Here is a 26,634-nt window from a genome sequence, read left to right on the forward strand (position 1 = left end):
ACCCTATTACTATGAATCCACTGTCTATGTCTATCTGGCCCGAAAACCGAAATTCGCAAATTGCGGGGATCTTTCTCTTTTACTCTTGCTAAGACGTAATTAGAGTAACAGAGAAAAATGCCCGCAATTGACGAACTTCGATTTTCGCGGTTATAGCCAAGGCTGTGACAGTTGAACTTTTCACAGATGATGTATTTCTGTTGCCGCTATATCAACAAATACTAAAAACAGAATAAACTAAATATTTAAGTGGGGTTCCCATACAACAATTTTTTTTGTCTTTTTTGCGTAATGGCACAGAACCCTTCGTGCGCAAGTCCGTTTCACAATTGGCCGGTTTTTATTTAACAATAAGCCCTACTAAGGTTTTCAAATCAAGTGATAAATAAAAAAGTGTTATGTTGTTTACATAACATTTTAATTGATATCATATTACTTAATTCATAAATTAATAATCAAAATAAAGACAATAGTTACGATTTAAAAAACTAGAAGATAAAGTCGGTCCAAGTCAGTCCAGGTGAGATGATCAAATCAACTGATTTGATCAGAAAAGAAATGGGCGTCAAAATTATACATTTATGGTGATAATTAAGCGCTCTAAATAAAAAAATGCCCCCAGTCGCGAATAATATCGGTCATAATCATAATTGGCGGTCGAAATGGGCGTTTCCGCACCACCTGATTTGATCAGACAATTTAATCAGGTTGGCAAAAAAATGTTCCCGCCTGGACTGGCCTTATGAAACTAATAGAGATATGAGAATAGAATAAATGCTAATTAAATTGAAATGTAAAATAATGGTACATATGCAAAAATATCAAACATTGAACATTTTTGGCAATTAGAGACAAAGTATTTTTTACATGTCAAATATTGTAAAAGATGTGCTGATGTTTGGTGAAACGGAAAAACTCTCTTGCTCAGGCCCGACGTCGGGACCATAGCGAGTGTGGTGGTAATAGGCCCACTGGCCCATTAAGGAGATAATGAATTTAAATTCATTGCTTAATACAATATAATTTAAATTTAAATTCGTTCGCACTGATCAGTGCTTATACACATACGAGGTATTAATGGCAAACTACTCACTTTACCTATCCCAAAATGTTCGTGAATAATTAGCCAAGCTAAATCGTTTATAATGGCACTCCACACTTTCTGACATCAAATTCTGTGAAGAGTTAGGATCAGCCGGACTCTATTCATATTGTCTAGCCTAGCCCCAAGGCCCGGTGACGTCATCTATTTCAGACAAATTTCAACTTCAGCACTAATGTAGACTAAAAACTCTATGTAATATATTTATGACACAGGGCCTTAGGAGGCTAGGCTTCAATAGAAAAATCGGCAAATTTAAAAAAATAAGTTCCCTTGGTCCGACTCTATGTATAGGTGCGAAGGGTTATCGACCCATAGAAAATTTGAATATCGCGCCTTTTTCTACTGACAAAGTTGTTTGACCGGCTTTAATCATAAAATATTAAAAAATACATAGCAATTTGGTACCTACTATAAAAATTGCTTAAAAAGTATGTTAAGTAAAGCCTGACCAGTAATATATGATCATTGTCAAGATGGCGCTGTTATTCTCATGTACGAGGGCTGTTCCAAAAATTGTTAGTTGTTAGTTAGTTAGTTTATACCTTTGTGAGGGATCTTTCAGTAAGTACTTAGGTACTAAAGAGGTGTAACAACATTTTTAGAAAACGCTTAGTTTTTACATATATTAGTCATGAAAATGAGTAATTGAGACTCCATATGTGCTGTTATTTTGTAAACAGTATTTGTTAAAAAAACAGTTAGTTTTTTTAGGTGCTGCTAATTACGAATCTCTCTCTATTATGATTTAATAGGTGTCGACACTGTCAACAAAGAGTCATTTCATTAAAAGTAAAAAAGGATGCCTTGACAGGTTATTCTTATAAAGATACACACAAATTTTGTCCTTATTACAAGCGACAAAGTGGGGAGTTTTGTCGCCCGCGGTCATTCATTTCAAATATTTAAAAAACTGTATATATCTAACATTATTTACCGATTTATACATTGGAAATAGGAAGGAACAGAATAACTAGTAAATTTAAGTTAGTTTTTCAAAGATTTCAATACATAATTCATTTAATTATGCCTCAATTTGCCGTTTTTTTCTACGCAATTCTTAACTCCATATAAAACAGCTACAATTAAAAATATATAACAAATAACTATTCGCATTAATTAAAAAACATGCCCATCATTAGCATTAAAATATCCCTCACAATGGTATAAATAATATTGTAATCGCACGAGTAGAGCCGGAGCAACTAACAACTTTTGGAACCGCCCTCGTATAGGGTGATTAGGGTGACAGTTCAGTATAGTATGAAAAGTTCCAGTGATATTCCGCAATGGCGCGTGATCATATATGTATTACTAGTCAGGCTATACGTTTTCTAAATTAGGAATAAATTAATACATTTATAATATTATTATGTACCTTACCTAATATTAATATGTAAGAAATATGTGCACAGCTAACATTCAATAAGCAATAAATAATGAGGAAAACGCACAAAGCTTTGTCATTACATATGCCAATGCTAGGTCAGACCAAACTAAGTTAGCAGCCATTTTGATAGCCCAGCTTGCGCAAGTGTTAAGTAAACGTCATAATTTCATAGAAGTCAGCGGGGCTGTCAAATTAGCTGCCAACTTATCTCGGTCTGACTATGTTATTTTAAACGATTGCAGCGCCATCTGCGTTAAGCTTTGTGCGTTGCGCGTTTAAATAATGAATGATTGGACAATAAATTGAATTAAATTGTTAGCTAATATGTATTTTATACTGAATTGTAAAAAAATGTTTAGGTACTGAGTAACTTTTTCATTTATTATATAAATAATGTCATCGATTATTAATATTATTATAGGAAAATATTTTTAATATTGATGTTTAATAAAGAGACGTAGTCGTTTTCACAAGTACTATAGATAGTAAAACAACGATAAATACTGGGCCCGAGTTGCTGTTGAGGCAAATACGCGCCAATCTGCACCATGCAAAACATGCACCAGACAATTTGACACACAACGTCGATGTGCACGTTCCATTTCAATACCTACGTGAAGATAAACTGTTCAAAGTTGGCACATGTGACGTTAATTAGCAAACGTGTTCGCTACGTGCATTTTGATAGTTGCTGTGTGTGGTTGAATACTTCATAGGTTGGAGGTTTACTTTGAAGATTTTCAAAAAACCGACACGACTTGGAAAACCACGAATGTCATTAGAAAATCGCGAGTGTAATAGAATAGCAGTTATTCCTTTCGCGGTTGTACCACTTTAGTTTGCCACAAAAAGATTAAGAAATGCAACCAGAATGTTTGGGCAAATCCACGACAAATCCGGACAACAAACCACAAGTGGATAGGTATTTCTTAAGTTAGTGACATTAATGACGAAGCCTGACTGAGCTTTATTGTTTGTGTGCAATGACGACGCCTGTTGTTGATTTATGGTTGTACCCTCCTGACGAACCCTACGTTGCGGATATGAATTAGACATTATTTTATAAATGCTTGTATTTATTAAATAAATATTATAATATGGAGTTTTTTATTCTATTATATAATTACATACTGTGTAATACGAGTATGTGCGAAATAAATGCTTTTTACTTTGTAACCTCCACGACGTCCACGGTACCGGCACGGTAACCCCTGCATTATCGTATGCAGTCCCTTTCAATATATCGTGGACGTCAACATCCACGGTAATTTAAAAGCAACTGCATATAATCTCATACATTTAGGTCCCCTCTTTTATCGTGACGGTAAAACGTGACAAAGCGCCCAATAATGACAACAACTCATCCCACGATGTAACTAGGTATGTAAAAATATACTTTCGCTTTTACATATTTTACAGCTTATACAGAATTACAGGAGATCCAAACGCGCAAATGGCATTGGATAGGGCATATCCTCAGGAAGCCTGACACCCACCTATCCAAGGTGGCCCTGAACCTGGAAGATGCCCGGAAAACGGAAACATGGTCGCCCTAAATTTACTTGGCGCCGTTCCGTGGAGCAAGAGTTGGGTGTATTGGGGATGGGGTGGGAGGAGGTTACCCAAGCTGCCCAGGACCGGAGTCAGTGGAAGAAAATGGTTCGAGCCCTACACCCCAGCAGGGGGTAACAGGATGAAAAGAAGAAGACAGAATTACAGATACACTACTATTCCAAACAACTACTATTCATCAACTATTCGATTTCGCTTTAGATCGAATACTTACTATATTTTGAAACAACGGTAAATTTTACGGTTTGTACTTTCAATGCATATGAGGTAGTTTGGCAGAACAACAGAATCCCTAAAATATAGAAGTAGTTATTAGCTATTCCCTTTAAGGATACGTACCTACTTTAGGAATTACGTTTTACAGACTTTTTATTCAAATAGTTTGTATTCCAAATGCATAATAGGGGGTTTTCAGAAAAAATAGTACATTTACTTTTTTTAACTATCATTTTAGTAAATGGTACACTTTTAAGTGAAAACGCCCAGTAAATAATTTACTCGGTTATAAAACTACGGAAAATCTCAAGACACTTTCGACGGAAGCCGTTTCAAGGATTATTGGATAGCCTTTTTTTCGGCACGTACTGATGAGAACGACAGACATAAGTCAGTATTTATATTGTTTTCCTCTCTCTCTCTCTTAGAATATAATATCCTGAATGGTTCAATCTAATAACCTGTGTACCTTAAATCTAACATTTTACTAGTGTAATTTTGTAAGTATACAAATACAATTATTTAAAAAATGTAAGTGCAGTTTTGATAATTCACGTACAGTAGCGGAAAAAATCTATCATATTGTGATTTTTCTGTAAAATATTTTAAATTAGATGAAACCAAGAACTGCATTTGTTGATAACTAATTAAAAAAGGTTATATTGATTTATTCTCAACCAATTATACGCTAACAGGCCGGTACATATTTCGAAATTCAATTTGAATTCATTTTTCTGTGTTTCAATATCGTGCTAATTCATAATCAACCCCCCCCCCCAAGTATCAGCTCCCTACAGTCAAATACGGCGGCGGCTCCCTTATGGTGTGGGGCTGTTTCAGTGCAAGTGGAGTTTACTCGAATAAACGGCATTATGACGAAGGAAGTTTATGAAGGAATATTACAACATGTGTTTCTTCCCTGGGCTCGCCAGAATTTCGGCAGAGCGTTTATGTTTCAGCAAGATAATGATCCGACACATTCGTCTAATCTTGTTAAACAATGGTTCAAAGAACGTAGAGTGAGGGTCTTGGAATGGCCCAGCCAAAGTCCGGACTTGAATCCTATAGAAAACCTATGGAAGGAGCTAGGTCGTCGTGTGAGTGCAAGAAATGTCAACGAAAGATTGCCCTGCCCCGAAGATGCCAAGCTGTTCTTGATTCAAAGGGTTTCAGTACCAAGTACTAATCTAATATTTCTTTATTAATAAACCACTTTTACCTATATTTCGAGTATTAGTTATTTTATGCACTTTTTAATAAACTCGTACAAAACGAGTTTCTTATATGGTGTCATACAAATGTAGTATATGATTTTACTCTCCATCTAAAGGACTTTCACATGATAATCGTTTAGGCAGCCTTATTCGTTCTCATAAAAAAATACTTAAAAAAAAACACAAATATGATAGATTATTTTCCGCTACTGTATATGCAAACAAGCATATCTATGTACTAGGTATCTACCTACCTACTCAGACACCATAAATGCTTCTCACCAATAATCTCTATAGCTCCTAACGACTACTTACAGTAGTTACAGTTATACCCCTTATACCTACCCTACGCGAACAACGAAAATCGAAAACTCTTTATATCGTTCTTGCATATTCGAGCGATAGAATAGAAGATAAAATAATGGTTTTCGTATTTCGCGTTAGGGCCTTTGACATGTTGATGAACCATTAGACATTCAGTTAATTATTCAATGTAGCATATAAAGGTAATGTAGTATATAAAGACCAACAATGATACTCCCCAGTTAATTATTTCGGGGTATTTTTGTACAAACTTGAAGCAAATAAAATACATAATCGAAATGATGGCTTGATTACAATTTAAATCTAAGATATAAATTAAAACTAATACTTAAATCATAATACATCAAAATAAACATTATTGTATAATATATGAAAGACTGACTAAGTAAAACAATCAAGATTATTTAATAAAAAATTGACCGAGAAAACCAGAGGCTCGATCACATGAGTAAAGAACAGAACAAACCTCCTTATTATGTCATTGACTTATATGTAAGTACTCCTAGAACAACAACAAAAACAAACAGCAACAACGAACAAATCGAATCGAATTTGGCGAGAACAAATTGTGTTCGCCATTCTTGGTGTTTGACGTCTGTCACTAAGCTAAAGATAAGTCGCGTCTGACTATACGTTTGTGTTGAGCTCACAAACATATTTACAAGCCACCGTTACACAAATATAAATATTTACTCGTGACAATTCATTCGTGTAAATATATTTTTCACACCACCTGCTCGACAATGCCAAATTATATATCATGCAAACCTTACCGAAAGCAAATCATTATAGCCCTTGGTTTTAGCCGGGTAGTAATATTGTACTGAATTTCATTATACATAAACTTAATATAAGGTTATAATGTGATATCACTTCTCGTAGTTCTTATTATTATGTTTTTAAAGTCTAATTTCGTGAAGCCCGGCGCCGCACCGATTTGAAAATAGAATTTATTTATTCGAAAATCGTACGGGCCGCCACAAGTTGAATATTGTTTATGAATAAATAAATTGAAAAAAAAAAAAAAAAAAACAAAAGCCGCGAGTGCTACAAGACGCTTGACGCTATGTATTAATCATTCATTTCCATTTTTGATTTATATTAATAAAATATTGTTTCTCGTAGCCTTAGTTTTTTTTATTGTCTCGCAGGAGGTAAGAAAAGTAGAGTATACTCCTCGGAGATAAAGCTGTTTATGTCTTGAGCGCGCTTGAATCCCTCACTACACTCAGGTCAGGACTCAATCTTAAGTAATAGATAGATAGATAATCATTTATTCCATAACAATTTTACATTTTACAAAAATAATAATCATGTCGGAAATATATGGAATCGCTTCGCTCGGAATCGGAATTAACTAACTAATAACCCCCTCGCTTCCTTACGTTTAGGATTTAATATCGCGCCCGTGACATAAAACAGTACTTTATCCCCTTGGTGTATAATCTATTATTTGGAACGTTGCGTTGGCTTGTAAATATGCAGACCCCGCATATACACGGTGAATTTTAATAGGTGATCAGTAAAAAAATATTAATTACAAATTTAAATAGAATTCAATATGCGAAATCTCATGCAATTTACTTCATCATCTAATTAATTACAGTTAATGATACCCTTGCTTTATTGAAGGGAAGTACCCGATGTACACGATTTACGGCCGAGGAAATTCATTTTTTAGCAGTTTACGTTTCACTTAACATTGGACAGCTAGTATGTAGGTATAACCAAATTTAAATACTTGAACCGCAAACTGCTAAAGAATCCATTTCCTCGGCTGTATTGGCGGGGAATTTAACAATGACAAATTGACAGCTCCTAAGTCTTTAGTTTTTTATGGCTGTTACTTTTGAAAGAAGTTTTAAACTCTTTGGATTAACTAAAACCATTGGTAGGGTGACAATAAATTTCAAATAAAATTTTATTCAACTTAAAAATTAGGTTTCTATGATAAAAAAAAGTTGTTAAGAGCTACATAAATGTAATCGCCATCGGTTACCGATTTAAAAAAAATGGTTCCTGATCACCGATTAAATTTCATCGTGTGTACCTAACCTAGTTATATATCTCTTATCTTATCAGCAGAGAGATATTATCTCTTCCCAGAAAAAAAATTACCGGCTTAGCCCAAAAAAATGCCATTACATTACACACACACACAAAAACGACACAGGAAATTCAAATAAATTTTGTAAATCGAAATAGTCGGTTTTTTTGAAGCGCTTAACATAAAAAAACAATATCTTACAAAAAACCTCTTCGAAACCTTAAAGGGTATCACAATGCAACGGGTGGGATATTTTATTTGTATTCCTACTTACATAAACAAGTTGAAAACGTTCAATCACAAATCTAAATAAGGGTGAGATGCTTATGTATAATTTTTTTCATCTTATCCTATATCTTAACATTAAGTTATAATAAGCATACCCGGGAATTTTAGGTGCGGTAAAAACTGTAAAAATAATACATTTGGAGTTTAATACTTATTTTGAACTAATAATTTAGTAACTATTTTACAATACACAAAGTTATAAATACAAACAATATTTCCCGCATCCAAACCCGGGGTATGTTTATAAGATAGGTACATTTGCCTGCTGTTATATGATAATACAATATGGTAGATAATTAATATCGTTATTATAAAGACATATAAACAGAAAAAAAAACGTTGAGTTCTTATTGGATACAAATAAATGCGTTTTTTTGGTCATACTTATTATTACTTATGTGTTAATATGGTGTCGGTTTCAGTACGGATCGAACGAAGGATAGGGGACCATAAAAACTACCGACTACCCCATGATGTTCTTCGGAATCTAATAAGTAGCTGAAGATCTTTTTTCATTGGCTTTTTTCGTCTGATCCATACTGAAAGCGAAGTGACATTGACAAGAGCTTGTGTACAAATCACGCGAGGTTCGATAGAGGATAGGGGGGGGGGGGGGGGGTAAGGTGTTTTTTTTCTACAGTGAACGAAACTAAGAGTACCACATGAGTAGATATTTTTTCTCGGAAAAGCTGTAAAATAGTATTTACGAATCCTGAACTACGACTTCATCTATATTCGTGGTCTTCATCTGTCAAAAGCCGGTTTAGTTAGGCAGTGGAGCTTCTGTACATGTGTACATACATATTACCAGTTCTGTGCTAAGGAATAAAAAAAAGTGTGTGATACTACCCAGCGGAACCACAGGTCGACCGTCAGTAGCTTCAATAAATTCAAACAGTTTGTGGTGTGGTATGTACTAAAAATAACGAAATTGTGATTTTTTTTTTTTTTAATAGTTATAGATATTTATAGAAATTAGAGTTCACCGTCTTACGTTCTCTGTACACCAAAGAAGTCATCACAACAGACTGTTGGTGCCTTGGGTGACGTTATCAGTAAGGGTGATTGTTCCAATTTGTGATTTAAAAACAATTTTATAAAATCGGTGGGATTTCTGTTTTTAACGACCATGACCGCTGAAACTCATGTCAATACATCGGGTCAAAAAAGGCGATTTACCTGTTACATATAATTTAGTACTTTGAAGACATTCGCTCGGCAGCTGGACCAAGTGCAAGGAATTTATAACTAGTATTAAGCTATTTTATTAAGGGGCTCTCTGGCGCCAATGACCTTCGATCTGAATCCCTTAGTTTTCTAATGTTTTAGTAGCTTATCAAGTTATCATATTAACAGCAACTGTTTTAAGCAATATACTATCTCATATTTACTTCAATGTTCATTGTCTTCAAGATATGTGGCATTAAAGTTGAAAATTTTAGACAAAAAACCTGGCCATAACTTTTGTGTTAATTAATTTAAAATTAAAATATCTGACCAGTAGAACGTAACTGCACAGCAATTGAGTAACAAAAAAAGTGTTTTTTGAGACAACGTTTAAAAAAATCTTAAAAAATAAGTATAAATTTTTTTCAATATTCGGCACACCAGAATGGAGATAAAAGATCGAAGAACCGAAAGCCGTTTGTCTTATAATTCTATCTGTAGTGCAAATGCAGGAGTAACGACTCAGAACTTGTCAAAAATCGATGGAAACCGCGGGGGACCCCATAACAAAGCTGAGGGTGCTGCAGGGTCGTATCACACAAAACAATTGACAGAAACGCCTTATATCGTAAGCTTGTAACAGACTACATGGAACACGAATCAATCATGCCATATGCTTTTAGTTAGTAACTTGTAAGTACATGTGTGTGCAAACATGCAACTGCTGATACAATCGTGGACACAGTTAATAGATCATTCGTAAACCATATCTATCCTCCTAAGGCCCATCATTCAAGCAAACATGTCAGTTGAATTCGAAACCAAATATCTAGGAAATATGGTTAAATTTCATTTGTTTTGAAATCTAATAAACAAAAGAAATGTAACTGCTAAAATTGAAAATAGTTTTAATTACTTTGAAGTAATTAGTAATATGGGTAGGATCGTGGGCCTTAGGAAGACTCCTCCTGGTACAGCAAGCTGCAAAAGGACTATCTACTATGGTTGGTTAAAAATGTTGCTATTAGTAGGTACGTTTAACATATTAAAAAAAGCCTACAGATTTTAGGGTTTTTTTTTTCAAAAGCCTTATCGCCTGTAGGCAGCTTTCCAGCGGTCTTCTCCCATTTCTGTAAGAAGATTAAATGTTAGTAGGATCTAGCTACGCCGCAAACTCACTAACTGTACCTGCAGTCAGCAACAGAAGTAATATTACCTTTACATATTGATATGCAAGAACGTGTATGTGCGCATCGAGTTGAATATTACAAGGAACTTTCGTTGATAACTGGACAAAGAGGCAATGAAAATAATCTACATAGACCTAGTTTAAAATGCTAAACTATAGGTAGTCTGTTTTTAACTATGAATTACTATATTTTTTCCCAGTGGAAATAGTATGGAACGCTCACTTGTTTCTTGCATAGATAATGTACATAAGGCGTATTTATAGTTTAAAAAACAGCTTATATCTACTTTCCTTAAATATAACTTCGACATGGACAAATATTTACTTTTTATCTAAATTTTATTATCAAGGTAAGGTCATGTGGCTAAATCCGTCTACGGAAAATTCCATACACGAGCGCTTTTCCTACAGCACACTATTGTTAATTTTGTCGATGAATTGCTTTTTAGCTTAAGGAGTTAAAAGCAGGCGGTACGCTGTCGTCAAAGGATGAAAAAAAATTGCTAAAATGGGCTGGTGTAAGTAATATCCCGTAGACGGATTGAGTCGCATTAACTTCAGGTACTTATTCGTTAGGTTACTTAGGTTAGTAGCTAGTGAATTATTAGCATGCAACATGCATCTTAGGCAGTTTTAAGCAAATATAATGTGAGAAATATAATTTGAATACAAATAACAATACTTATTACCGACAGATATTTTTATGTCCGGATAAAATTGGCCTAATTTTACCCATTAGCAATCTTTTTATTTATCGTGAACTTTCAGCCTTAGCCAACGAATGGCGAACTCACATGCAAGAAAGTGTCTGAACGTCCGAACGAATAGTATTTATTAAACCCAGTTTTATGCCCTAAGTGCGGTAATAGTTATCTTTGAACGGTTGATATTGGACTGTAGCCGCAAACGTCAGTTCACGTCTTATATATTACGGCCAAAAGTGAGTATCTTCTCATTGGCCAAATATAGGTAATAGCCATCTCTGATTCAAAATTAGCATATATTCAGAGGCCAGAGGGCCTACCGTCAATACCGAAGTTCGTAAGTTTAGGGCATCTTTCTCTTTTACTCAATGCCGGATTTAGAGGTCTGGAGGCCTCGGGCAATAAAGGAGTGGAGGCCCCCTGGCCCCAAATTTTTTCCAAATAAAATGGTAAATTTTCCGAATTCTCTATTGTGGGGGCCCCTCTTTTGTGGAGGCCCGGGGCAGTAGCCCCGGTTGCCCTCCCCTAAATCCGGCCCTGCTTTTACTCCGATTAGGGCGTCAATAGTGACAGAGACTTCTGAACTTGGATTTTCGTGGTTATAGCCCAGAATTAGGTAGATAAATCTGACAGTACTTACGTTACGTACGTACGTAATATTTCTTAAATCAATAATTCGCGGCGGACACATAACCCTTAAAAGCCACCCAGATCAAGGCACTCATTCCAATTTTTCGAGTAAGTAAGTGTGTGTATCGTTCCAAGGGAAAAAAAGTAGGTGGAGGTCCCTTAAAAATGGTCTTCCCCAGGGTAGCGTGCTGGCACCAGCACTTTTCAATATCTATACGAACGACCAACCGATCTTAGATAACCTACAACATTTCCTCTTTGCCGATGACCTTGCACTCACATCGCAAGAAAAATCCTTCGAGGCAGTGGAGAATCGTCTTGTGGAAGGTTTGGCGAGCTTGTCACTGTATTATAAAGAAAATCAGCTTAAACCGAACCCATCTAAAACACAGGCCTTCCACCTAAGAAACAGCCAGGCCACCAGACAGCTGAATATCGTTTGGGAAGACAGACGGCTAGAACACACTGCCGCCCCTAAATACCTAGGGGTGACGCTGGACCGGTCACTGACCTACAAAGCTCACTGCCTCAACACCAAACAGAAAGTGGCGGCGAGGAACAACATCTTGCGTCGTATCACCGGTACCACATGGGGGGCAACCCCACATACCCTACGCACAACGGCTCTCGCTCTCAGCTTCTCCGCTGCAGAATATGCATGCCCAGTCTGGAAAAATTCTTCACACGCTGCCCAGGTTGACATAGCCCTCAACGAGTCCTGCCGCCTAGTAACCGGTTGTCTAAAACCTACTAAACGTGACCATCTATACCAACTGAGTGGAATTGCACCGCCGGACATACGCAGAGACGTAGCCGGGGCTGTTGAGCGCGGAAAACAACTGCGCGACCTGCGTCACCCCCTGCACAACCACAAACCAGTTACTGCAAGGCTTAAGTCCCGGAAGAGCTTCGTTACAAATTCAGCTCTGCAGCACCAAACTCCCCAGGAGGCTCGCCTAAAATCATGGAACTCACAACTCAACGACACGTCGTTACGTATACCAGCTGCGGAACTCCTGCCTCCAGGGGGAAAGGAAAACTGGGCAGTATGGAAAGCCCTTAACCGACTTCGAACGGGTGTTGGTCGGTCAAAAGATAATCTTCTGAGATGGGGTATTGGCCGACAAGGTGATATTTTCTGCGAGTGTGGAGTCCTCCAAACAACAAAGCACATGATCGAATGTTCCCTGTGCTCAACGATGTGCACTGAGGAAGATCTCCTGAGGGCTACACCCAGAGCGCTAGAAGTGGCAAAGCATTGGCAGACAAGAATTTAATTTAAAAAGTTTGATACCTTTACACGAATAAGAAGACGAATAAGAAGAAGAGTAAGTAAGTAATCTTAAAAAAACTTTGACCAACTCCCTTGGAGTGGTAGGCCATCGACTCCCGACCGATTAGGTATGTCATTTAAATTTCAGATTTGATTCATTGAAATAAAATCAAAATTCCAATAACTCAAAAACGATATATGCCACTTGAAGAGCTAAGGCCGAACGTTATGTGCAAGGCTGCAAGCATAGTATTTAAAAAGCACAAAGGTACATATTAGTTAATCCGATAAACATTGCGAGTCCGATAGTCCCGATTGAGAACCGCATAGAACATAAAGAGTGCTTTAAGAGGAGGGCATGCTAGAATATAAGAATAACAGCCAGCATCAAATAGCCTCTAAGCCCACAGACCGGGCACCAGCGGGCAGCGGGGCGCCGAGCTGCAATTCAAGGCCCTTCATACATTTGATTGAACGCAATGTATGAACGACCTTGATCAGCCGCTAGTTGTCCCGCTGCCCGCTGGCATCCAGCCCGCGGCCTAAAAATTAAGATATCGACGAGTATTTGAATATTATGGTATTATTTGGAACTGGCAATAATAAGCCGAGTCTAAAAAATTTATGTCGTGGTTAAAATGGTTATATGACATCAACTATTTAAAAATGACAGTTATTTATAATATAGGATAAATTCAGTCCAATAGCTCAATTCCAAATAACCCTATTTGACGGTACTTAATCTGTGCCACAGTACCAGTTACGATAAAGGTACTTTTGATGCTGACTGTACAAGATGACGTACTTTTATTATTGTGCCGCCCATTCTGGACTCCAGTCTGCTTGCAATTAAAAATATGCATGTTCTTAGTTATAAAAAATCTAATATCAAATACTTAAAAAAACGTTTAGAGTCAGATCAAGATAAGTCGGCAACGATTTTGATACCACACGCAGTGCAAGTGTTATTTGTACGTTATAACTTCATAGAAGTTAGACGTTTAAAATAACACTTGTGCTATCAAAATCGTCTTGGTCTAACTCTACAGAATTCAGATATATTTACAAATCAAGGGTTTTTGATACAGTTGTTTTTTTTTAGCGTTCGCAAAATTCGTTTTTGCAAACCAGTGCTTTTAACTTTTCCAAATTCTTAAAATTTATGTTTGATTGTAATTCATACATCCAAGATCTAAAAAAAAAAAGAAAATCACACCCCCGGTATTTTCACTCAAAATTAAATGTTGTCAAAATAATTCATGTTAAATTGCAACTGTGCGAGTGTTTCGGTATTAAATGTTTTGGTTATTGTGATTAATTTTTATACGCGCACTTGCTATAAAATGTATTATTAAAATAATGTAAATAATCTATTTATATAAGTATAATAATACATTTCATTACTCACTCTTGCGTTGCATTACTATGTATCCAGCTCCAAGCACGAGTCCAAGTAACCCAAGCAGTATGAGACAAACGCCTCCGGCCGTGCTCCTCCGGGACGTTTCAGTATACATTCCCTCGAGTATCATGACCCTCGGCCCGCCGTATCGGTCAACTCCATAATCTGCAACGAGTTACAATCTCGGTTATTTCTATATTAAACCTTGGATTGGATCTGACTAGTCACCTACATGTGAAATAATATTGAAAATGGGTTATCAATCATGTATATTTGTATTGGCGCATTCCCACATCATGCTTGAATTGACGTGCTGCGAGTTTAATTGCGACCTATCCTCGCAGCATGCTATGCTATGGTTTGTATGGTGAGCAAAATATGGGGAACTTGCCTAAACATATATACAGGGTAAATACCCCCTTTTCCATAGTATTTATAAGTGGATCTGACTGACTTCCAGATTAAGCTAAAAACTGATTTTAATTACACCCTTACAAACTAGTCAAGCAAAAATATCTCAGAGCATAGTAATAGTCTGGCAAACCAATTTTGTCAGTAACAATCTTGGAGGATTTAACTGGAGACGCCTTGTCTGTAATTTTCTGTACAAACAGTCTGCCGATTTTTGCGCGGGAGGGGCATGTCAAATGTATGGCTATTTGTACGGAACGTACAAATAGCCATGTCAGACAAACTTCAGTCCATACAATACATATGATAATTGGCCGAGGTTTTCGACAGAGGGGCAAGCTCTTAAATGCGAACCCAGTTGTTAAATCCTCCAAGGTAACAGTAAAATAAAAACACTTATCTCATCCCTTTTTTTGGACTTTAATACTAGCATAAGAATAAGACAGTATGAAGCTCTGACAAGCGACTCCACTCAAACTACATCTATTGCTTTATTCAACTATGGTTTGTAGTCTCACAGCTATAGACCGACGCCACGGATGGGACCGAGTGTGCCCCACCCCTGACTCTCGACACTCATAAAATGTAAGGCTGTGGTATCGCCAGCCGCGGATAGCTGAGTAGTTAGCGGGTACTGCCGGCGGTGTTAGTGCTCAGTTGATGTTTTTATTATTAAAAATTACTTCATCTCCATGTAGAAATAAACAAACAGACTTAAACGTATTTAAGATTTATTTTTGGATGTAAAAATGACATATTATCATTAAATTAACACTTGCAATGACACCCGTACGCACCTAATGAGCTCTTGGCTCCATCCTACCCTGTATTATGATACACAAGCGATGAATTTTTTGCGACAGTTTTGTATAGTTAGATGATTTATCGCTAGAAAATTACGATTTCGGGTTAGGGGTCAAGTCAATGACCGCTATTGCAACCTTAAAAAATTTTTACTATAACACCATAGTACGCAACGAAGATCTTTTAAAAAAAAACAATGTGGTCTTGTGCCGAATTGTTCGGCAACTAGACCGACGTGTGGACGCTACCACGCACAAATATCTAAAGAAATGGAGAGCGGAGCGGCCGCCACCTTACCGGCGTAAGCGGTAACCGGAAGTGGGCGGAAGTTGCTTTGACAGTTTTAATCAAAATAGTTACTCTGAAATGTGTGCGATATGCTACCTGTACAATAGGGAAACTACATGATTAATAAAATGAAATTATATCTGAATAATAAAGTGACGAAATATAATGTCTATTTTTATAATTTACATATTGACCTAAAATCGTCCAGTGTTCCAATATCTTAATTTACTCACGCATTTCAATAAACATAATGTAGTTTCCGGCCGGCAACCCCTTCTCATACTCGCCCTTCTTCTTCACTCGCCACACTGGCTTGCTTTTCAGATTCGTATCCATCCACGCTTGGAATGCCGGGTTCTGGAAAGTAAATACACATACACTCTAGAGAGTATAAATGTAATATATATAGATGTAATATGCTGAAATAAATTATATAAATTGTATGGGAAAATCTTCCACAAATCAGGCGATCGGTTCACAGCATATCCTTAGGGCCTTCGGCGATTTTTACCAAGAACACAAAACTCATCCATTCCTACTCACTAAGCACTGCAAACATTACAAACAGTGTTCAGTGTACAGTGTAGGTACTACAAACATTATAATGTAACTACTTTTAAATGGGAGATATTTACCACGTACATATATGTTTCCATGAATTCCCGGAACTTCATCACAGTCGCACATGCCATCTTCACGAAGTAGCATGATGTGATGTGCTTCGAGTTTTAAATGTGTTCCTTATATCCACAGACCGGTCTGTCAGATATGTTTAGAATAGAAAATAATCGAACTTACAGTATCAATACGCGCGTTTTTGCCGAAACAGTCTCTTTCTGATTTCAACATCGCCGTCAGTGATTCTCTGAAGATGGCATGTGTAACTGTGGCAAAAAATGGGGAACTAGGTAATAGTACCTAATACAAATGTACTTACATGGTAAATACCCCGTTTTTAATAGTGAGTAGTGACATCAAAGAAAAATTCAGAAATATTTCTAGCCTTGGCGAGAAGGATTTGAAGGGAGAGTTTGGAGTCTTAAGCGATTTACCACTAAAAAAGTTTCTAGTCTCACCTCAACACCTTTTAGGCTCGTACCAGTCTCCCACGGCAGATTTTGCGTGTCGGGATCTCCACCCCAATTTATTGGTCTCGTAAATTTATTTCGTACTGGATAAGAATAATGGGTAAGGTCAGTCATGTAGTCCAAACAAAGCATTTAAAGTAAATTAATTTGGATGCAACCTTACCTTCTTCAGGAGGGTTTTTGTATTTAGATGTGTCGCCGGTCACTAAATTCGTATATTCTACTTCTAGGGTAACCTCCTCTTCTTCTGAAACTACTTTTTTCAGAGTAAAAGTATCTGAAAGAAAAAATACACCATGTATCATACAAATAAATATTTGTGTGCGGTCTGATTACCGCGACCCATACAAAATGTGTGAAAAAAGTCGTGGCATTAGACGCAACCGCAGACGTATTCTCAGAATATAACCCATGTCATTTAAACGCATCACATTCCATAAGTTATACAACCTATGGTAAAGTTCAGAGTAAGGTAATGTAAGTAAATATTTTTATTGCACCAACAATTATACATTTTAGATACATGTAAAACTACAAATAAATTTTAAAGGAAAATAGAACCAGGTAACAAAAGGCGGTCTTATCGCTAAAAAGCGATCTCTTCCAGACAACGTTTATGTGGCAGGAAACGTAGAATTCATACAAAAGTCAACAGGTAGTTCAAGGAGCTAAATATGGAGACTATTAAACACAAACACACTATACCACCACAGAAGGACCGTGCTCCCACATCATCATCACACCCAGGTTGAGTCGCTTCAATCCTATCGCTGGAGCGCAAGGTTTGTAGGAGTATTCCAGAGTAGTAAATTCAAGTCTGGGCGCGGAAGGGTTCAACATTATCCCCAGCTTTACCCCCCTGCCTGATCGCTGTACTGCTCAAAAAGTGTAGGGCCCAAATCAGGATTAAAAAAGAGACACATATTTAGGAATATGGTCAGGTAAAAATAATGCAAATTTAGTTGCGATTTACGCGTTCATATCACTAAATAAGACCAGATGTATCATAGAGTGCTCTGAATCAGTTTTTGTAACAATTTACCTCTTTTATTTACAAGCATACCTACGATTAGCCTACCTACTTCAAGGCAATAGTGCACAGTGACAGTAAAATAATTTACGTGACTTGAAACTATATTAGCTCCAGCTTGCAGCGGCAAAGTTGGTCGCCCTGTCAGATGGATATGCTGTAAATATAACTACGTCTACCTACTAACTACCTACAAACCAAATCTACCTAACGTTAAAGACGATTTTTCGGTATAGTTCCTACTTAATATCTGTCACCTTTTTAATTTTAGGTGTGTAGGTAGTGTGTTTTTAGTTTTGGTAGTGTCGTCACAGTGTTTCAAATAAGGTCTAATGAAATTTTTTATTTCATTACTTATTTAAATTTAACTACGCTTTCCGTTAAATATAACGAGGAAAAAGACAAACCAATAATACCTACTTTTATAATTTTCTGAACGATTTTCCCTCACGACACATTCGTACTGAAATATGTATAATATAACCGACTTGTCCCTTCCCTTCGAAAAAATACATTGCCAAAGTTGCAGAATGCTTATCTTCATACTTAATGTAACCAAGATACTGAACTTTCATATACACATTCAAAGAAATTTGTAACTACCTTATGTTTGCGAGAAAGGATCGTTTCTGGAACAGTTAGAAATAATTAGGTATAACAATAGGGGGATGATTCTTAACGAACAGTTGAATGTTGCATCGCATCGTCGCCGTTATTACGATTTTCATCTCACTCGCGCTTGCACAGTAGAGGCCAAGGTATAAATATGGTCGACCGACCATTCTAGACAGCTCATTCCGTCGTCGGACTTCGGACTGTCAACATCTCCTGAGGATGCCTCGTAGAAAGGCGAAACACGTGTCGAGTTTTGTACTTTCGGTGGTTGATTGTTGCGGTGGGAGGGTAACATTAGTATTGCATGTAAAAATACGCAAGTATAACGGGTTAGCACTGATTGACTAGCAAGTTATCTTTTCGCGCATTAGCAAAGTAATGTTTTGTGTTTTAATTAATATGGATTTCCGCAAAGTAACGCCTATTCTTTTCGTTCTATTCTATTCGTTCTTTCTAACATACACAAAAATGACATTTTACCTAATGGCTTTAGGTATTTAAATTTGCTCTTATTGACATGGCACTATAATGCGGCTGATTCTTATAAATAGATAAGCATATATCCGTAGGACGGTTTTACGTCATTTTGGTCGTCATTTCGATTGCCCAATGTACCACGAACAAGCTCAGAATGACGAACGAACGTGGAGGTGTTGTCTAACTCGCGGCTAGACTAGAAGAAATATTGCTGAGGTATTTTGAACAGAATCCAAAGAAAGGTTAATTGATACACCTGTCTCATACTCGGGCACGGGCTGCATCATGCATTGTAAGATGAGGAGGAACATTTGAACAATGTAAGTGAATGTGAAATAAAGTAGGTAATTGATATAAATATTTTGCGCACTAATTTCATTTAAGCGTCATTTATGCGTCATTCAAACATCAGTGTGATTACGTCAACGCTCAGAAATAAACGTAGATAATCTCCGAGTTTTCCCGACAGCGATTCCTTAAAGCGGATGTGCATATGCTACCGCATAGGGTTATCACCACAGTTAAAAAGTAGTGATTCATGATTCTAATCATTACTAATCTTAGTATACTATATCACTTAAACGACGGGAAGACCCTTCGTGTCGTTCCTCCCCTGTATATACAGTCATTCTTAGTAAAAATAAGTATTTTTTATTCCAACAAATTGAACTCAAATCATTTTAAGTACAGTCAGCCAAGAAAGTGGTTTGCCACTTTTCGACTCAATTTTTCAAGTAATAGAGTCGAAAAGTTGTAAACCACTTTCTTGGCTGACTGTACCTGAATAGTCTTTTTTTTATCTTAAAAACTTGCAACATAGGGAACGTCCCGTCGGCACAGCAGTAGCTATTATTATTTAATAATATTGACTAACCGTTAAATAAAGAGTCCGCTATTTCGCCACAGGGAAAAATGGGCGTATTGTTGCTGTAGCTGAAATTACCGCATGACTCCGCGGGACGGTCGCCCGGTTTCCCCGTCAACTGCTGGTCATCCCTGAAATTATAGTTTAAATTAATTAAGTACGAGTAACATTACTAAAAGCCGTCATCATTTATAAAAAAATCTTGAAAACATTTTCCCCAATAAACCTAATTTCTTTCGGGATCGAAAATGGTATCAAGAGATCTTGGGTGGGAGTAACCCCATAAAATCGAGGTTTATGTGAAGCAGGTGTTACGAGATATTTTTAAATAAAAAAAATAATTTTTCCGTTAAATACCTTTATAAAGCAGAGGGATATGTTTCCCACCTGATTTTGAACTTTATTTCAAAGTTGAATAGGGTTAAATTTTGCATACTCAATTGATTGATTAATTATGCCTTCGGGTTCCTTACGTTCTATACGGTTCGGGTCCGGGCGTTGTTACCCGCACTGACAGTGGGCCTTCTTAGCCCTAGTACAAGTTCAAGAATACTAGTGAATATTTAATAGATTATTTTGTTTCACTTCTCATGATATCGTAAAATTGACATTTAAGTCACGTGTAAGCTGCATAAAATTTCATATTATAAAATCATCTATTACGACCCTTATTAACTTAGCTATAAAGTCCAAAATCTGCCATACAAACTGCCCCACACCGCGCGCTCCTGACCGGCGCGCTCCTAACAGGCGCGCTTCGACCGGCCTGCTCCTAACAGGCGCGCTTCGACCGGCCTAAGTATGATTTTCTTCTCGACAAAAATACGTCAAAATAACCTAATATATTCGATATTTTTGTATAAATTCCTCGCAATCGAAGTGAAAAGCAGAGTGCATAAATGTCCATTGCCTCGGATAGAAATAGATCGCTTTATGCCCTTGTTGTACAATCTACTATTTTAAACCCCCTATGCTATATCCATTTTATGCCAAAAAGGCCTTACATGATTATGGACAAGAACTGATACTCTTCAAACTGCTATACCGATTTCCATCAAACATAGCAAAAACCATCGCAAGGAAACTCGCTTTTACCTAAAAAAGCGCATCAAAATCAGTCCATCCATTGGAAAGCTACGATGTCACAGACAGACATTGGCATCAAACACATAACACTCCTCTTTTTGCGTTGGGGGTTAAAAATAAAGGTTTTAGGAGTAGTGCCCAAGGAAACGAGTGTCAAGAAAAACAAACTTACTTGGAGGATGCATAAGCCGTGTTGGTCTGGTCGAACTCTGGCAGTTCATAATACAAAGTGACCGCGCCCTGAAGGTCATGTTTCAGCTCCAAAGGGAATTCGCAGTCACACTTGTACAAACCCTTGCGATCAGGCGTATTTGAGGTCGTGAAGTTGATGCAGGGCATTCCTATCTCGGTGTCGTTACATTTGTTTACGAGCATGTACTCCCAGTAGAATTTCGTTGACACAGGCTGAAATAAATATAGGCAGTAGAATTATAAACTTCAGGATAGGACCAACAGTTTATTCATAGTAAAAGCGTCCACATATCTAAATTACTATATAAAATATAAACATGGTTGTGCGTCTATCGAAGGCAAATAACCTCTTTGTTTACCTTAGAGCTTTCGCCCCCATAAATGTTCAGAGAAATTTAATGGTTTCGGAGAAATCTTTAATATAGCCAATATAGGTGTCATATACGAAACAAAAAGTAACTAAGGCCTCCAGTGCCCAGGGCTGGGATCGAACTAGGCTCTTCTGCATTTGCGGCAGATGCCATCATCACTAGGCCATCCGAATCACGGCGCTATTGGATGAAATTTGTCCCGTCTAGGCTAATGAGGCCCACGGTATACCCACTAAAACCCCCCATATGCCACCTCGCCGCCTTATTGGTGGGGTTACAGGAACGCTTGCGTACTCATCCGCGACCCCACCGGCGGCAGCCGCCCGCGAGCGGCTCCTTCGCGAATGCCCGAAGGCCCTTCACGCCAGGCGCGCCAGATGGTTCGACGCGCTTTCCTCCTCGGCCTCCGTCCTGCAGTGTAGCGGACCCCCCCCGAGCCCGCCACAAGGAGGCCACGGGCGCCAGAAAACTCCCCAGCGCCCGGCGGCAGATGAGGTCCATGGTTCTGCCGCAAACCACAACTCGGCTGCAGAGGACAGGGAGAACGGCACACCGTAACACCGACACTCCTCTTCCTCTGCAGCCCCACCAACGCCGCTACAGCGGAACGGCCCCGCCAAGGTCGCAGGGGATAGGGAGAGTGGCGCATCGTGATACCATCACGCCTCTTCCCCTGCGATCCCACCTCGGCCGTCGAGGATAGGGAGAACGGCTCACCGCAATACCGACACTCCTCTTCCTCGACGGTCCACCTCCAGCGCGTCACAAGCGGGCTCACCAAGCCCACTTGGAGCGTCCTCCTCGGGCCAGCCCGCACCTCAAACAGGCCGGGCAGGCGGCGCCTTGGCCAACTCTAAGGTAGAAAAGTATGTGCTCTTATCCGAACTCCTATCCGAATCAACTCAGATAATGAAATCTTTAATAATCAAATCAAAATCGTGAATTTTTACAATCTTTTTATTACAAGCTTGCCCTGTTAGATATTGTGGGTCAAATTTTGGACGCTAAATTTGATCCACTTCCCGATTTCCGGTTGAGCTGAAATTATGCATACATATTTAAATCGAATGACATTGCAATATTATGATAACATGGAGCTAATCTGATGATGGAGACAGGAAGTGGCCTTGGGAACTCTGTGATAAACCAACTACTTCACTATATAAGTATGTAACAACAAAATCCATTGTATGCCAAAAATGCTTAACATCATTTTGGAAAACATCTGATATTCTTCAAACTGCTGGATCGATTTCTATTAAACATAGCTAAGAACCAACATAAGAAAACTCGCTTTCACTTACAAAACCGCATCGAAATCGGCCCATCCGTTGGAGAGCTACTATGCCACACACAGACAAACAGACATTGGAGTCAAACATATAACACCCCTCTTTTTGCGTATTTTTGCCAAAAACTTATTACAATTAGTAAGGGCAAATACAAACCACATCCACAAAGGCGAGGCACCAAATTCCAACGCCAAGCAGGATACTTGCACCAGCTAGAACTCCAGCCCCAATTAAAATCAAGGTTTTTACTGACTCTGAAATAAATGAATTGGGTTATCGGCAAAATAGATAGATATTTACCTAAACTTGTCTCATCTGTCAAGGTGTTTCGGCAGAAAAAGCCTTGGCAGACTTATATATTTCTGAAATGAAGGTTCATATCTACCGACTGGAATTGGTTTCATGGTGGTCTCAGATGGGTATATTTAGGGATACCAAAGGTGAACTTGCTTACATAATCTCGTCTGCAGTCAAGGTTGCAGGTTTCGGCAGGAGAAGCCTTGACAGACTTATAACTATTATTTCGGTATCAGATGGGTTAAATCAGCCCCTCTCTTTCTTTTGTTTTTAAACGTCAAATTATGGCACGTCTTGGCATTCAACCATAAAAAACCTATAAGCAAAATTCTGCCATTATGTTTTTTTTCTTTTTTTGGCTTTTTTGTGTTTTTTTTTCTTTTTTGTGTTTGATAAATAGCATTTCAGGGATTCAAAGGGGAACAAAAATTTCATTATTTTTGCGCTACGACGCACGGTTTAGGAGATACAGCCCCATAAAGTTTTTTTTCAGTCATGCAGAAATCTTTATAGGGCTGTATCTCCTAAACCGTGCGTCGTAGCGTAAAAATAATCAAATTTTCGTTCCCCTTCCAGTAACCCGAGAGTAATAATAACAATCATCATCATCATCATCCTATTTTTTTTTCCATTGCAAGTTTGAGAAAAGCACTATACAAATCTCGGCGAGAAACGGGGTTGCCGGTCGCGTATCCCTAGCCGACCTCACTACGCTCCTTTCCCGTCCTCTATAGTAATGTACTATTCCCATACAAACTGTTCCTATGACGACGTGTTCAATACGAATTTCTGCATGTTTGCTCTGATCAAGATGAAAATCGATATCTGAGGATCCTAGAGGACCTTTATAATAAATATGAGGTCAAAATTAAACAAACGCCCGCCATCTTGGATTTCTGCATTTTGGCTCTGATCGAGATGAAAATCGATATCTAAAGATCCGAGCGACCCTTCATTATGATTCTGAGATCAAATTTGGCAAAAACGCCCAACATCTTATATTTCTCAGTGTTTGCTTTTATATGATGAACGATGAATGAAAATGAAGGGGCGCTTTTACCAAATATGATGAAAAAATTCTAAAATTCAACCCGCGGCTATTTTTTTTAATTTTGATCTCATATTCGTAAATAAAAGGCCTCTCGGATCCTCAGATATCGATTTTCATCTTGATCAGAGTAAAATACAAAATTCCAAATGCCAGCTGTATTTTTCCAATTTTGACCTATCAAATTTACATTAATTTACATCTGACATATTTCTGTGCCACCTAACTAAACGTCACAGGTAACCTGTAAGATGAACAACACAATGTATTAATTGGTTCGAAGGTTTAATTGCCTTTAAACACGTGCAATAAACGAACAAATAATAAGCCTTTAAAATAAAATAATAAATTATCATACAAAAATATTGCATTTAAAACTAGTCTATATTGCATGAAACCGTCTACCTAGAGCTGGTTCCCATTGACGCTACAGCCAATCACAGCGCCTCATTTTAAAATAGACCAATCGTAGTTCGGGTGGTTTAAATTGGCTAATCATGATCAAGTGAAGTTTCGTCGAAGGTTACTCGGACTATAACAGCAAACCAAATTAGTGTACAAACTGGCAGTAAGTTACGCAGGATAAGGACAGGTGGCACATTCATACAACTTTACAAACTTTGAACTGTATAATACAGGACACTGTGTGACATAGGCTCATCAGCTAAATAGGTGCTCGCCTATTTATATATAATAATAATAACATTCTCGTTTTTGAAGCCAAGATTCGTTAGTTACACTTGTACACATTATAGGTATCACACAACTGCTCTGTCTGGTGCAATGGTAAGTTTTGACTTAGTTAGTTAGTTAGTTAGTGCTTCTGGGCATTTTCCGCAAATCGACAACCATTGTGCCTATTTTGCGTGAAACGAGGTAGCGCTACTCTAACCACCCCAGCTCCTCCACGAAGCCTAGCAAAGTTTTCAGGTTGCTAATTGCCTCTCCTAGTGTGCACGGAGTCCCTAGATATTTGTTCCTGTATACTTCTACCTGTTTGCAGTCTAGGAGAATATGTTTTGTTGTTTCTTCTTCTTCCATGCACGCTCTGCACATGGGGCTGTCCGTTTTACCCATATTGTGTAGGTGTTTGTTAAGTGTGTTATGTCCTGTAATTAATCCTACTATTTTACGTAGTTGGTGTCGAGGTGTTTTCAGTAGTATTTTGGTGAGTTTGTGGTTCAGTTCCGGTAGAAAATCCTTAGTCTGCCTGCATGTGTCCATTTCATTCCAGTATTTATTGTGCAGTTGTCTGTGATGTAGGTCTAGCTGGTTGTGTATATAGGATATTGGTAGGGGTATGATGGGCTCGGGTCTATATGCCGGCGTTTCTGAGCCTTTCCTGGCCAGTTCGTCCGCTGCATCGTTTCCTCTTGATCCACTATGCCCCTTTATCCATTGAATTGTTACTTTGTTGCCTTCTTTGCTCACTTCCGTGAGGCTTCGATGACATTCGAGTATGAGCTCTGAATTAAGTTTGTCGCTGCATAGCGCTTGTAGTACTGATTTACTGTCTGATAGTATTAGTATATTTTCGTGTTTCACCTGTCGTCTTGTTATGGCATTGCAAGCTTCTATTATTCCCACACATTCTGCTTGGAATACCGTGTTATGTTCTCCCAGGGGTTTTGAGATGTGTATGTTTAGGTCCTCCGAGAAGACACCACATCCTGTCCCTTCAAATGTTTTTGAGTTTTGACTTAAAAGTCAAGTTAAATTTGTAATAGGTATATGAAAACAAAATTGAACTTACTTTCAGTTGCCATATTGAGATATCCTGTTCAGTCAGAGATACGACATTCATATAAGATCTTCGTACGATTTTATGACGAGGTGCCGAGTTTGAGGTGCTGAAAGTTTATCATTTTCAATATTTTCTGTAGTTGCGCGAGTCGGTGCTTTATTTGATTTGGCATCCTGAAATTAAATTGAGACCATAATTATAAATATATATTCACTATTTCACGGGTTACTTTCTATTATCATCTAGCAATTGCTGTAAGGGGTAGAGTTCATACATTTGGCTACTTTCCGTACCGTTTTTCATTTCACCACCATAAAAAAGTTATTGAAAGCACTGATATTAAAAAAAGAGCATATAAATAATCAGTACGTTTCAATTTGTTAAATGTCAATGTCACTGAAAAACCCAGTGTTGCCAGGTGTGCGGAAGAGAATTATCGTATTTGAGTGTCAAAATGATCGTACCGATGAAAAAATTATCGTACGCCTATCAATAAGGCATTACTCCC

General features: G+C 37.8%; 1 protein-coding gene across 3 annotated transcripts; it reads right to left on the reverse strand.

Moving 5' to 3' along the window:
- Nucleotides 1–396: 396 nt before the first annotated feature.
- On the reverse strand, nucleotides 397–26,554 carry LOC133528921 (cell cycle control protein 50A-like). 3 transcript variants are annotated; one of them, XM_061866428.1, is made up of 10 exons: nucleotides 26,420–26,554; nucleotides 26,136–26,299; nucleotides 23,194–23,291; nucleotides 21,355–21,587; nucleotides 20,106–20,227; nucleotides 17,273–17,386; nucleotides 17,098–17,192; nucleotides 16,255–16,378; nucleotides 14,525–14,683; nucleotides 397–10,450 (listed from the first exon to the last, which is right to left on the reverse strand). In XM_061866428.1, exons 2-10 carry the CDS (start codon nucleotides 26,146–26,148, stop codon nucleotides 10,410–10,412), a joined length of 999 nt encoding a protein of 332 aa, XP_061722412.1. In that variant the 5' UTR covers nucleotides 26,149–26,299; nucleotides 26,420–26,554; the 3' UTR covers nucleotides 397–10,409. The 3 variants fall into 3 exon arrangements, with proteins under 3 accessions (XP_061722412.1, XP_061722413.1, XP_061722410.1); XM_061866429.1 differs by adding an exon at nucleotides 13,922–13,955 and having other exon boundaries at nucleotides 26,136–26,498; XM_061866426.1 differs by having other exon boundaries at nucleotides 26,136–26,498.
- Nucleotides 26,555–26,634: the final 80 nt, after the last annotated feature.

This window comes from Cydia pomonella, chromosome 20, assembly GCF_033807575.1.
Source record: "Cydia pomonella isolate Wapato2018A chromosome 20, ilCydPomo1, whole genome shotgun sequence".
Lineage (NCBI taxonomy): Eukaryota > Metazoa > Arthropoda > Insecta > Lepidoptera > Tortricidae > Cydia > Cydia pomonella.

Bases quoted from the DNA above. Each gene is read 5' to 3' on its own strand.
- LOC133528921 (XM_061866428.1), bottom strand. The intron at 17,387-20,105 runs GTTAGTCAATAT...TTTTTCTTTCAG, and splicing joins AGCGGACTCTTTATTTAACG to ATACTTTTACTCTGAAAAAA. The intron at 10,451-14,524 runs GTGAGTAATGAA...ATCTTCTTACAG, and splicing joins CATAGTAATGCAACGCAAGA to AAATGGGAGAAGACCGCTGG.